The sequence below is a fragment of the Rhinolophus sinicus genome, linkage group LG01, assembly GCF_036562045.2.
Source record: "Rhinolophus sinicus isolate RSC01 linkage group LG01, ASM3656204v1, whole genome shotgun sequence".
NCBI lineage: Eukaryota > Metazoa > Chordata > Mammalia > Chiroptera > Rhinolophidae > Rhinolophus > Rhinolophus sinicus.
This window is the reverse complement of record NC_133751.1, coordinates 9,675,158-9,687,900: the sequence shown is the minus strand read 5'-3', so window position 1 is coordinate 9,687,900 and position 12,743 is coordinate 9,675,158. Positions and strand designations below refer to the sequence as shown.

The following is a 12,743-nucleotide window of genomic DNA, read 5'->3' as shown; positions in this document are numbered from 1 at the left end:
TATTTTTTTAATGTTCCTGAGGCTATTTTTTGTATCCTTCAGGATGTTTAAAATATCCATACATTTTCATTTTCTTCTCACATTTTGACATTATTTCTGTTCCTTTCTTTCCCCTCAATGTTTTATTGATGCCACCTTTGTAGAAATTAAAATTTTCTATTCTGTAATTTCCTATTCTATAGGTCCTTTCACCTAAACCTCTTGAGCAACTTTAGAATACTTTTTTTAAAAATTCTTTATAAGAAGTGAATTTAAAGTTCACTACTTTACTGCCATGAAAATCTGTTTCAAATAAATTAGCCTGAATCTTGAGAAAGAACACCATGAACTGGGTGTAGACAAAATACCTTCTTTACCAAGAGTATATTCTTAATATTGAGACCCAGGAGTTCTTTATGGATCCAGTAACACAGGTCAGTGGAGTGTTTACAGCAAAGCCAGGACCTCTGCCTCTCTCCTCTCCTGTAACCTTCGTTCCTCTGTAATTTATAGAAGAGGATTACAAGATTGTGAGGGAAGGAATGGTCAGTAGTTAAGTGAAAAACAGATAATGTATGTTCATAATATCCTCTTGGTCTTTAGGTCAATAATGCTAAATTAGTCCTGTTTTTATATATTAGAGGCTTTGCTAATTTGTAATTCTTTGAATTACATAATTGTGAAGATTCCTTTTTCTGTGAATGAGTACATATTTGAATCTCATCTCACATACTTGTTTTTATATATGCCCTTCCCCCCTTTAATTAAAAAAAAAAATTAGAAAATTTTCAAACCTGCAGGAAATTTGAAAGAATACTATGACATACCTGTTTTTAAGGATTTTTCAACTAGTTTAATTATTTAATATAAAGTTAAAATCTTTAAAGTGTGCCAGTACTTTAGAGTTAAGAAATTTTATTCTTCATGGTTAATTTTCCCCTTTTTACCGCTAAATTTAGTGTTTATTATGTTCTAGAAATTAATTTTATATGTAGTATTTCATTTACTTTGATTTTTTTGCAATCGTTTCATGTTTTCTGAATAACCTTCCTTTAATTTATGATAGCAAACATTGGAAATCAAATAACAAGCCTGTTTCAATATAATTTTTTTATCATGCAAAATGACATTTTCATAAATGCTATTTTTAGAATGAATTTTTATTTTATAAATACACACAGAGGTCTTCTACTTTATATCAATATTTGGGATTGTAATGTAAATGCCGAAATTAAGGATCAACATTCCTTCAACTTTCTATAATTAGCTCTCCTTTCTGAAGCTGAAATGAAGGAAGATTACAAATATTTCCCAAACATGTTCTAGCTTTTGGCTTAAAAATCCTAACATCCAAACTTTTAAAACTACTACTATTTACTTATTTCTTGATTGCGCAATATTTAGTCTGTGTGTTTTCTGTTTTTTATATGTAAATAAAGGAGTGTTTGCCTTACTCTAAAAATTAGTATCTAAGTCCAGCAACATGTTTATGAAAGGTTTTAAGAACTTGAGAAAAGTATGTATTACAACGTAGAGTGTGCAAAAGAGGGAAACAATTGTGTATTTATAGGGAAAGGACTAAAAGGAAATATAAATACCAAGATGTTAATAAAATAGGACAGTGTTGGCGTATTTGCATGGTGGCTGCCTTCTCTATAAGAGACGAACTGCAGATGGTCCACTCAGCAGCATGACATCAGCTCTCCTTCGGGGGCAGCCACCCTCCTTCTGAGCCAGGATCCTGCCTCCCTGCCTCCAGGCAGTGGGACCCCACACCTCAGAGGGCAGAATGCCGGTCTCTGCTTTGCTCTAGCCGGGTTCCTGCATTTCTTTTTTTTCTCAGTGTTGGTGATTATCTTATCCTGTTGAAATCCTGTTATCTGCATAGAACCGCTGCCTTCACTCTCTTTGTTTTGTTTTTTTCTTTTCTTTTTGCTGCTCTGGGCTTTGTTATATATGTGTGTGTGTGTATATATACACATATATACATATATACATATATACATATATGTACTCATATACTGGGGGTGCTAAAAAAAAGTGCACATTTTAAGAGATGTATGTATGTATTTTCGAAGTTGAGTTGAATTATGGTAGCAATGTGTAGTATGACGTATGCTCAAAAGATGGTGTTAATCAAATGACTACTAGCGTCATTCATTGTATTACAATTTTAATACACTTTTATCCTTTCTTAAAATGTGTATACATTTTTGGGGCACCCGCTGTATATAAGACTTCCAACTTTCATTTGAGAAGTGCTTACTAAGGCAGCTTTGCTTGTTTCGTATAGAAGTAAAAGCTCTTTGGACTTATATGGCAAAAAGCTTAACCTTATTTCCCCCATTCAGTTTCCTCTGTGGTCTGTGATGACTCTTAAAAAACAAACAAACTCGGTTTCCCTTTCTTTCTCCTTTTTGTTTTCCAGTGCTTTAATTGCTTCCAACAGGATCCCCTCACTCCCTCCCTCCAGCTCCGCCCTGGTTGGTTTGCCAGGCTAACTACTTCATGATTGTTCCATGAATTTCTTAATCCTGAAAGTATGAGGTTATGATCATGGGCCCTGAAACCAGACTGACTCCCTCTTCTACTATTTAATAATTGTGTGAAAAAACAGTAATAATGATTGTGTCAACTGTTGCTTTAGTTTCCACATCTGTAAGATGGGATAGTTATATTATTTAACTCAGAGGGTTGTTAATAGGGTTAAATTGGCTAATACAGATCAGATGTATTAGTAAGCATTTCATTAAGTTTTAGTTAATTACTATTTGTTGCTTATGGCTCTTTGTATACACACACACACACACACACACACACACACAGATTTTTGATATGTATTTTCTCTCCCCTAATTAATTGTAAACTCCTTTTTTCTCCAGCTTCATTGAAGTATAATTGACAAATAAAAACTATAGTTAGGGTACAACATGATGATGATTTAATATGCGTATACATTATGAAATGATCACTGCAATCGAGCCAATTAGCACATTCAAACAATTTGCATATGTGTGTGTGGTACGAACACTTAAGATCTCTTCTCTTAGAAAATTTCAAGTATAAAATACAGTATTATTAACTAGTCACCATGCCATACTATACATTAGATCCACAGAACTTATTCGTGCTATAACTGAATGTTTGTATCCTTTGACCAACATCTCATTCCCTCCACTCAATAGCTCCTGGAAAGTACCATTTTGCTTTCTGGTTCTATGAGTTTGACTTTTTTAGATTCCACATATAAGTCAGATTATACAGTATTTGTCTTTCTGTGTCTGGCTTATTTCACTTAGCAAAATGTCCCCTGTTTCATTCATGTCACAAATGGCAGGATTTCCTTCTTTTTTTTATGGCTGAATAAAACTGCATTGCATATGTATACCACATTATTTGTCTGTCAACAGATAAATTGTTTCCGTATCTTGGCTATTGTGAATAACGCTGCAGTGAACATGGGAGTTCATGTGTCTCTTCGAGATAGTGATTTCATTTCCTTTGGGTATATACCCAGAAGTGGGATGCTGGATCATATGATATTCTATTTTCAATTTCTTGAGGAATTCCTATACTGTTTTCTATAATGGTTGTACCAGTGTCCATTCCCATCAACAGTATATAAGGGTTCCCTTTTCTCTACATCCTTGCCCTTGTTATCTCTTGCCTTGATGACGGCCATCCTAACAGGTGTGAGGGGATATCTTACTGTGGTTTTGATTTGCATTTCCTCGATGATTAGTGATATTGAGCATCTTTTTGTATACCTGTTGGCCATTTGTATGTCTTATTTGGGAAAATGTCTGTTCTGGTCCTTTGCCCATTTTTAATTGTGTTATTTGTTTTTTTTGCTATTGAGTTAATTGTAAACTCTTTAATAGTAAGGATCATGCCAGTAAATCCTTACCGAAGCTGACTCCATAATTTTGGCGTAGTGTAGAACATTATCTCTGATTCTGGGAGTAGAACTTTAAGATGTCATTTGAATGAGATAAGGATTTAGAAATGAGCTCTTTTAGGACAATCTTCAAATGCTTTAATGAGGAGATAAAAATCTCTGACACAAGCCTGTTATTTATATGTTGGATCAATACAGCCTTGGGAATAAAATAGTTCATGGGAATAAAAACTTTTCCTGAGTGAATGAATAAGACTTTGGAGAGAAGGAATCTTTGAAAGGTATAAAGGCTTATTTTCAAGTAAGCTCTAAATAGAAATAATAATCTGATCGTAACTGAGAAGAATATTAAGTGTACTAGTGCTCAGACTTGAGAGTAAAAAAACTACTTGTTTTTCCAGTTATCTTAACATTTGAAAATTTCATAGATGCTCTGTATCTGAGGAATTTTCCTACCAATCCTAGTTTTCAGAAAGTTTTTATTATTACTGAGTGTTGAGTTTTTGTCAAAAGCTTTTTTCTGCATTTATTGAAACAATCATATGGATTTTCTGCTTTATTCTGTTAATATGGTAAATTATATTAATTGTTTTGAAATGTTAAACTAACCTTTACTTACTTCTAGGATAAACCCTATTCGTTCATGTCTTATGCTTTGTATATATTACTGAGATTCAATTTCTAATATTTTGTGAAGGATTTTTGCATTTGTATTCTTTAGGATATATATATATATATATATATATATATATATATATATATATAATATTTTTCATATATGTAATATATATAAATATATGTAATATTATTTTTTGGTAATGCCTGTCACCTTCTCCCTTCCCCACTCTGCACCAGAAGCCAGTAGCTAGATGTGGTGTTCTCTCTCCACTCTCCCCTACACTTCTTTCTCTCTGCAAAACTGAACCTCTTCAATGAAAAAAGCCTCTCCATACTGATATTTGGAGGTCGCTTAAGGAAAAGGTGACGGCTATACATGATCGTTGTATGGAGAACTCCGTCATCAGTCAGCAAACCTGCCACCCACACGCAGCTTCTGAGCATTTGTTTAGTGTTTCAAGTTAACTACGAAGGATCACCCAGGGATCACTAGATAGTGAAGAAAGCCTCAGAGCTGAAAAAGAGAGACCTAAAACAGATCATCAGCCAACAAACAAACAGGAGGAATCAAGTGATGTAAGAAACAGAAGAAAGCTAACGAGCAAAATGGGAAAAAAGAATGAGAACTGTGTCTGTTAGAAACAGAAAAAGATGGTTTTAGAAATAAAGAGTGGAGAACAGAAAGAGTTTTTGGAAATTTAAAAATATCATGGTTGGAAAATAATTCCATGGACAGATAGGAAGATGACATTGAAGAGTATTAGGGCATTTTTAAAATCTAAGTTTAACTAAAATTTAAATCTGTGATTAATTGATACTCACTTTTAACTGTGCACATTTACTGTGTTGTTAAATTAACTATAAAGAAAAATATTCAGTAAGTGCAGATTTTTTTAGTTGAGGAAAAGGATGGACTTGATTTCACGTTGGCTGTTCATGAACAAATACTGCCTGATGGGGATTGTGGAGCAGTGGATTTGTGTTTGCTGTTGCCGACAGACATTAGTGTAATACACCTTGTTTATGGCTTTTCTCAAAATCTTTAAGCAGCGATTGTAGACAGTCTTTTTCGTGGGTGAAAGGAACACAGGCTGTGGAGTTTGCTTTAATTAGTTTTGAGCCACTGCTCAACTCCAGCTGGTACCCAATTGTAGTATTGTCTAGTCGCTTCACTTCTCTGATACGCATTTTCCTCATCTGTAATATGGGGATGGTAATAACAGTACCTATCTGATAGGGCGGTGATGACAATGAAAAGTATAAAACTGGTAAGTCACCTGATACAGTGGGCAGCATATTCTAAGTGCTCATTAAAAGGAGCTGTTGTTATAACCATCAGGCAGATGGACTAGTATACACAGACAGTTAAGACAAAGACATATTGAAAAAGAAACACATACAACATTGGTGATATTGTAGCCCAGGCTGTCCCGGGCTAATGGTATCCCTCACCAGGCTGAAAGCTTGTTGCCAGAGTCTTTCATTAACATTCCCCAGTGCCCATCATTGTACCTGACACAGAAACTGTGCAGAGAATGAATGAATGAATGAATGAATGAATGAATGAATGAATGGGCCTCTTAGTTGTAACTTTCATTTGTGGTGCTGTACCCTAGCTCTGGTATCAATCTTCTGATCATTAAAGACACAGAGTATTAATGTGTTTATAAGTATCTAGGAGTGAAGTTTTTATAAACCTAAATGTTGCATTTCAATTACAGGCGTCGATTAGCAAGGTAAAAGTAACAGAACCATGGCTCAGTTTCCAGCACCTTTTGGTGGTAAGTTTTCAAAGATTTTCCTTTTTTAATGTACTTTGGAACTACATTTTTAATAACTTAGTATTATGACAAATTTCAAATATGCTCATAAGCAGAGGAAATAATATAATTAACTCATATGTACCCATCTTATGGCTTCAGTGATTATCAACTCATGGCCAATATTGTTTCATCTGATTCTTTGGAAACAACTCTCAGGCATATCATTTCATCCACAAATATTTTAGTATGTGTTTCTAATAGATAAGAACACTTTTAAAGGTGTAATTATAATACCATTACCACACCTACAAAATTTATGGTAATTCCTTAATATCAATTATCAAGTCAGTGTTAAAATTTCCCTGATTTACCCATTTATTGGTTACGGTTTGTTTGTCCAAGTCAGGATCCAAACAAGATACATACACTGCAGTTAGTTCATGTATCTCCTAAGCATCTTCATTACTAAATTCCTCTTCCATCCCTGTTTTTTTCTTTGCAATTTGTTTGTTGAAGTGACTGGATCATTTGTTCCATACATTTTTTGAAGCCTGGATTTGAAACATGACATTTTCATATGCTTTAGTTTAATTTCTTAAAACATATCAATCTACATAAAATATGTTTTTTAGGTAATTTTTCCTAACAACGTTAAGAAAGTGTTAAATAATATTTTTGCACACTGGCTAAGTATTTTTTTTCAAAGACAGTGTGACACATTAATTGATTACTCTTGGCAGCTGTCTGATCCAGTCATGAAGAGAGTAAGAAAACACAAAGCATCATCCCTATGATCACATCTGTAAAAGTCTCTGTGGGATTCTAGTATAGCAGTCTGGAAAGTTTTCAAAACCATTAGTGTTATTGTTTCACTTGTGTTTTGCTTTTGTCTTCCTTCTTAATTGCTGGGCAAGTTTTGGGTTGTTTTGTTTTGGTCTTGCTTTCTTTATAGTTCCAGGGAAGAATTCTGACAAGGCATTAAAAATCCCTTTTAGAATTTGCAGGACTGTAAGGCCTGTGAGGGAAGGGATCATACCTGTATCAGTCACCATTTTATCCCTAATATCTATCCAGTGCCTGGCACATTAATTGTTCAATAAATAGGTTTCCAACGATTGAATGAATTACCACTCTATGTGTCACTGTCATACCCCACAGAGAGATTAAATGTGATGTTTAGACATTTTGCTTTTGTGCTAGACATATTCACATTTTGTATGAAACATACATATTGTCTGTTCCCACCTTTTGGGAAAGTGTCTGAACTTTTGAAAGCCTTCTGTCTATGTAATCTAAAATTATTTTGGTGAATTTATTTGAGGAGACCTAGGACTAAAGTGAGGAAGATCTTGGAAGGGAGGGAACATCTGGTCAGACTTAGAGCTGAAACTGAAGGAGAACAAAAATTCCATTCTCTTTGGTTTGCCATTACTTTTTTCAAGGACCCCGTTTTAAAAAACAGTCTTAGTGAAGTATAATTTACATACCATAAAATTCACTAATTTTAACTGTACCATTGATTCAGTGGTTTTTAGTGAATTTACAGAGTTGTGCAACCATCACTACAATCCAATATCTAAATATTTTTAATACTCCAAAAAGATTTTCATGGAATCATGTAGGATTGCGAGGCCCACATTTTTTCCATAAGTTTCACCTTTTGCATTTAAGACATCTGAAGATGCAGTTTTAAATTAGTCTATTGCTCAAGTTTATGTAAATAAATTATGATTAGTAACTTACTATGTCTTCGTACAATCCTGCTAACTATAGGATTACAGGACCATTTTTATAAAAATAATTTGTGCCAATTTTTGGGGGCCGTGGGCTACTTTACTCTTAATTTGCTAACTTTTTGTGTATAACTTCCAAGGACAAACAGCTGTTAATTTATCAAATCAGTTATAACATTGACAAACTCTTAAAGTACTATGGAAATAGTTTGTGTGAGTGCCTTGTCTTTTATTTTTTTTCTCATTGAATAATTTGTCTTTTTTTGGATTGTAGGCAGCCTGGATATCTGGGCCATAACTGTAGAGGAAAGAGCGAAGCATGATCAACAGTTCCATAGTTTAAAGCCAATATCTGGATTTATTACTGGTAATTGGAGTCAGTATTTTTACATTTTTACTTCTCAGTAGTGCATGTGTCTGTGGAGAGACTCTATTACGCAAAGCTAAGGTGGACACGTGTGGTTGGGGGGCACATTTACCCATTTTGCCATCGCCTGAGCCTGTATTTTTACCATTGCTTTTCCTATGATGCATTCAAGCCTTGATTAGTCTTTAATGGATGTCAAGTCACTTGTTTCCACCATATCACTGATGGGAATTGGTTAAGATCAAAGGACCTCATTCTTTAAGTAGCACTGGGCTGTGGTCCTTGAGCTAAAACACTTGCTTAATTCTCATCTTGAACTTGTTTGGAAAACTTAAAGAAATTAACAAATGCTGAACATTAAAAAAAAGAAAGAAGGAATTCTCTTATTGTTGTGCCCTTAACGTGCCTTTTGTACCATTATCTTTCCTGTTTGATTATTCTTTAGGAATTGGCTTTAGGAAAAAATGGCATCTAGATTTCCTGGGACTTGTTTTTGTGTGGTTTTTTTCTCGTAGTTCTCTTTAATTTATTAATTCTTAATCATTGATGTGATTCTTTTAATATTTGTTACTTATTCTCCATAAATACACTCCAAATTTGAAGTGTAGATACTGGGAATGGCAAAGACCTTTTTTATAAAGTAGAAGTATGGGGTCATCACTTTCTTCAGGATCCCTGTAGATGTGCTTTGTCACGTGCAGCTGTTACCATCTTAGTTAATAGCACATCAATTAAAGTATCTATCCCTGCAAGTGGGCTGCCCTTTTTCAGATGATTTTTTAAAGTCAATGCTGATGGATTTGTTTTACTGTTGCTTTATAGACGTGCCATTTGGCTTCTATCATGTATTCAATTCTGTATTTATAGGATTACCAGCCTTTTCTTATTTTTGCAATTTTGATGTAAGGAGATTTCTATTATTGTTCAGCTGTTGTTTTCTTCTGAAACTGTTTCCACTTAATTTGCAGGTGATCAAGCTAGAAACTTTTTTTTTCAATCTGGGTTACCACAACCTGTTTTAGCACAGATATGGTAAGTTGTAACCTTACATAAGCAGATGGTAAAATAAAATATTTCAGTAATATAATTTCTTAAAGTATAGAAGGAGAACTTATATCCCTAATCTGAAATACTCGACTACTTCTTACCAGAGGGATACTTCTAAAAAGTATCTCTCTAATGCAGAACTAAAAAAAAAGGTGACATTTACAAGGTAACACTGTCCAAAAGTTGAATTTCCTGTTGAGAAATCTACATTTTGATATTTTCTCTCTATTCTTTTTAGCTTCATCTACAACACACATTTTCATCTGAATGTCCCACATTTCTTTCTCTATAATGTAATGCTTCTGTATCTTTTATTGAATAAATGGTAAAGAAACTATTTGAAGGCTAGTAGTGAAATAGCCAGTGAAATATCCAGTATTTATTACAATGTTGTACAAGGTGAATGCATAACATATATTGTTGAATTTCTTGATTAATTAACACAAGCACTAAGTCTTTGAAACCATAGGAAAGAAAAGAGTGAATAGCAAATATAGTTTGGGGTTCTAGGTTCATGACTTTGGGCAGTCATGCTAAATTCTGTTGTCAAGAAACCACATTTCCCCACAGTGTTTGGTTCTTACAATTTCTACTTCATTGCCCTGGTTTCTTAGTGTTGTGGAGGCAGCTTGCTGTAGTAGAAAGCACGTGATTTGTAGTCACACACACCTGGGTTTGAATCCCAGCCGCTCTACTTTCTGTCTTTATGATTTGGAACATGTATTAATCCTCTCTAACCTCAGTTTTCTAATCTAGAAAATGGGAAGACTTATATTTACCTTATAGAGCTAAGAGGATTAGGAGAGAACCTGTATATAAAGGGGCGTGGCACATAACAGTCCCTGAAACCAAAACCTCCAAAAAAGTAGCTGCTGTCGGCACTGGGGACTGGGTATTCCACTTAACGAAGTTGTCCCACTAATTGCTTGTCCCTTAAGTGAGCGACTGTTTTTATTTATAATTTTATGGAAAGTAATAAAGATTGACATACCACATTTTCCCAAAAATAAGACCTAGCCGGACCATCAGCTCTAATGTGTCTTTTGGAGCAAAAATTAATAGGAGACCCGGTCTTATTTTACTACAATATAAGGCCGGGTCTTATATAATATAATACAATATAAGACCGGGTCTTATATAATATAATACCTGGTCTTATATTAATTTTTGCTCCAAAAGACGCATTAGAAATGATGGTATGGCTAGGTCTTATTTTCGGGGAGACACGGTAGTTCCTTGTTGCCTTCAAGCAGAGTCTCTAAGCTTGATTATACGTGTCATTAGTATGAAAATCACTTACTATGTTCTGAAATAGCAGAACTTTCATGAGAAATTTAGATATATTTGTGTATGGATATATTAGAATTGAAACTAAATGATATCAGATTCCTGTGCTTTTTTTGGTGTCTGCTTTATTTTCTTTTTCCTGGTTGTCAGCATGTTGGCTGCCAGACTGTCTCTTTCAACTACTGAGTCTCCTCCTCTGACGCCCTTCTAGTTCTAACCTCTGATTTACTTTGAGCTTGGAAAATCAGATAACCAGGTTCTTTGGAATTACTTTTTAAAAATAAAATAGAAGACAAGTTTGATAGAAAAGAGAGAGGAGAGAGAGAGGAGAGAGGAGAGAGAGCTCAAGCACATGTAAACACAGGAGCACACCTGTCAGTTAAGTGCCTAAGTTAAAATGCAAGGGATTTGTGACATCTGTGTTAATTGGGACAAGCTTGTTTGACTTTGTGTTCTGGTATATGATTGTGTTTTACACCAAAAGTCAGGATCACTCATTAGAACCTTCCTTTTCCAAGCTTAACTTCCTCCATTTAATTCTGCTTTTATGTTATATTCCCAGTTTATGAAGTTTCATTCAAGAAACAGGCTTCTGATGAATACTCTGCTGCAAGAAAAATCTCACTTCACATTTACTCATTCAACAGTGTAAAAATATTTATCAAATGTTTGCTATGGGTCAGTGAATATTGTAGGTGCTGGGGATATAGCAGTGAACAAAGTAGACAAAAATCTGTGCTTTCATAAAATTGCCGTCTAGTGGAAGGAGAGCGTTAATAGCAGTATAAAAATTGTTGCATAGTAATAAGTGTAATGGAACAAAATTAAGTATTATCTAGTAAATTTTACTTTTTTTTCAATTAAGTTGTTAGTTTTCCAAAGTGTTTTTTAGCTTAGTGTATCAGTCATTTTTCCAACTTATTTTTATAGTGAAAATTTTTATTAACAATACAGATGATAAATTGGCAGTCAAAAATGTTCTTTGTCTTTAACTTTTTTGTGACATTTTGTTAAATAAACTTGTGATAGCCTGTTTTACCGAGAATTGCTATTAGGGGGCAAAAAATTACGCCTTTAAGTATCTTTTCCCAAATGAAACATCTTTGAAAAGTAGTTGTAAATTTCACGAACCATGGCTGTCCTGCTGAGATGATGGACTAGTGTAGTGCAAAGTGTAAGATCTCTTTTTCCGTATTAGCTCTGATACTTTGTAACCCTGAGCAATACTTGAGCTCTTCAACCTTAGGTTTTTAAATTTATAAGTAATAACATCTGACCTAATTAAATACTTTTCCCTTTCTGTCTCTCATGCTAATCTTGTGTTTTCCTGTGGTTTTTCTAGTAAGGTCCCAGGGAAGGCCCCTGACCCTTTTGGTAGAGAAAGGAATGGGTTTGAGTCAGAATGGGTTTGTGTCAGTCATCTGGATAAGAAAAAAGTTTTGTATTGAGAATTAGGAACTATTTCTGGCCTATCTCTCTGGGCTTTATTCTCTTTACTCTGGACCTTGGTTCAGTTGTATGAGTGATGTGGACTATTTGGGAGTATGTGTTAGAAACCTTTATAGTTTTTGTTCCATGTGGAACCTATATTCCAATGAACTAATTTGTGACGTTTGAATTGTAACCTACTGATACTTTGGGGCTGCCTACCTATCCAATCTGATTTTCAATTAAGAATATAAGAAAGCTTGAACTCTCAGAGAATGGCGTCAGGTCAGTGTGTGTAATGCCAAATTGTAACAAAGAAATTGTCTTATAAATAAGGAACTGGAAGGAAACTGGTAAATATTCTATTTCCTTTTGGCAACTCAGGTGCTTACAGTTGTTCAGTCTTGGCCTGGGAGAGGGAGGAGAAGGAGAGGTGAATGGACAAGAGCCTTGAAGGTCTAGGAAAGAAAAAGTGGTCGAATGAGGGCTTTGGAATCAGAGGCCGTAGGGGCTGCAGAAATGGAGATCAGGGTCTTCTAAGGAAAGAAATGAGCGGGAGGAAGGGAGCACCACCTGGAAATGGGCCTTGAGAGAGAAGGAGGGAGCCAGAGCCAAAAACAAAG

General features: G+C 34.7%; 1 protein-coding gene across 6 annotated transcripts in view; it reads left to right on the top strand.

The window, feature by feature from the left end:
* ITSN1 (intersectin 1) overlaps positions 1 to 12,743 on the top strand; it is a 182,996-nt gene that overhangs the window by 43,167 nt on the left and 127,086 nt on the right. For 5 of the 6 annotated variants that reach the window (XR_012494005.1, XM_019730241.2, XM_019730239.2 and 2 more), the window contains exons 2-4: positions 6,217 to 6,276; positions 8,266 to 8,358; positions 9,327 to 9,390. The exons of the other annotated variant lie outside the window; for it this stretch is intronic. Coding sequence is in view for 3 of the 5 variants with exons in the window: in XM_019730241.2 (XP_019585800.2) it covers positions 6,249 to 6,276; positions 8,266 to 8,358; positions 9,327 to 9,390 (185 nt within the window). In the remaining 2 variants the exon portion in view is untranslated. The remainder of the gene's footprint in view (positions 1 to 6,216; positions 6,277 to 8,265; positions 8,359 to 9,326; positions 9,391 to 12,743) is intronic. 6 annotated transcript variants of the gene reach the window in all.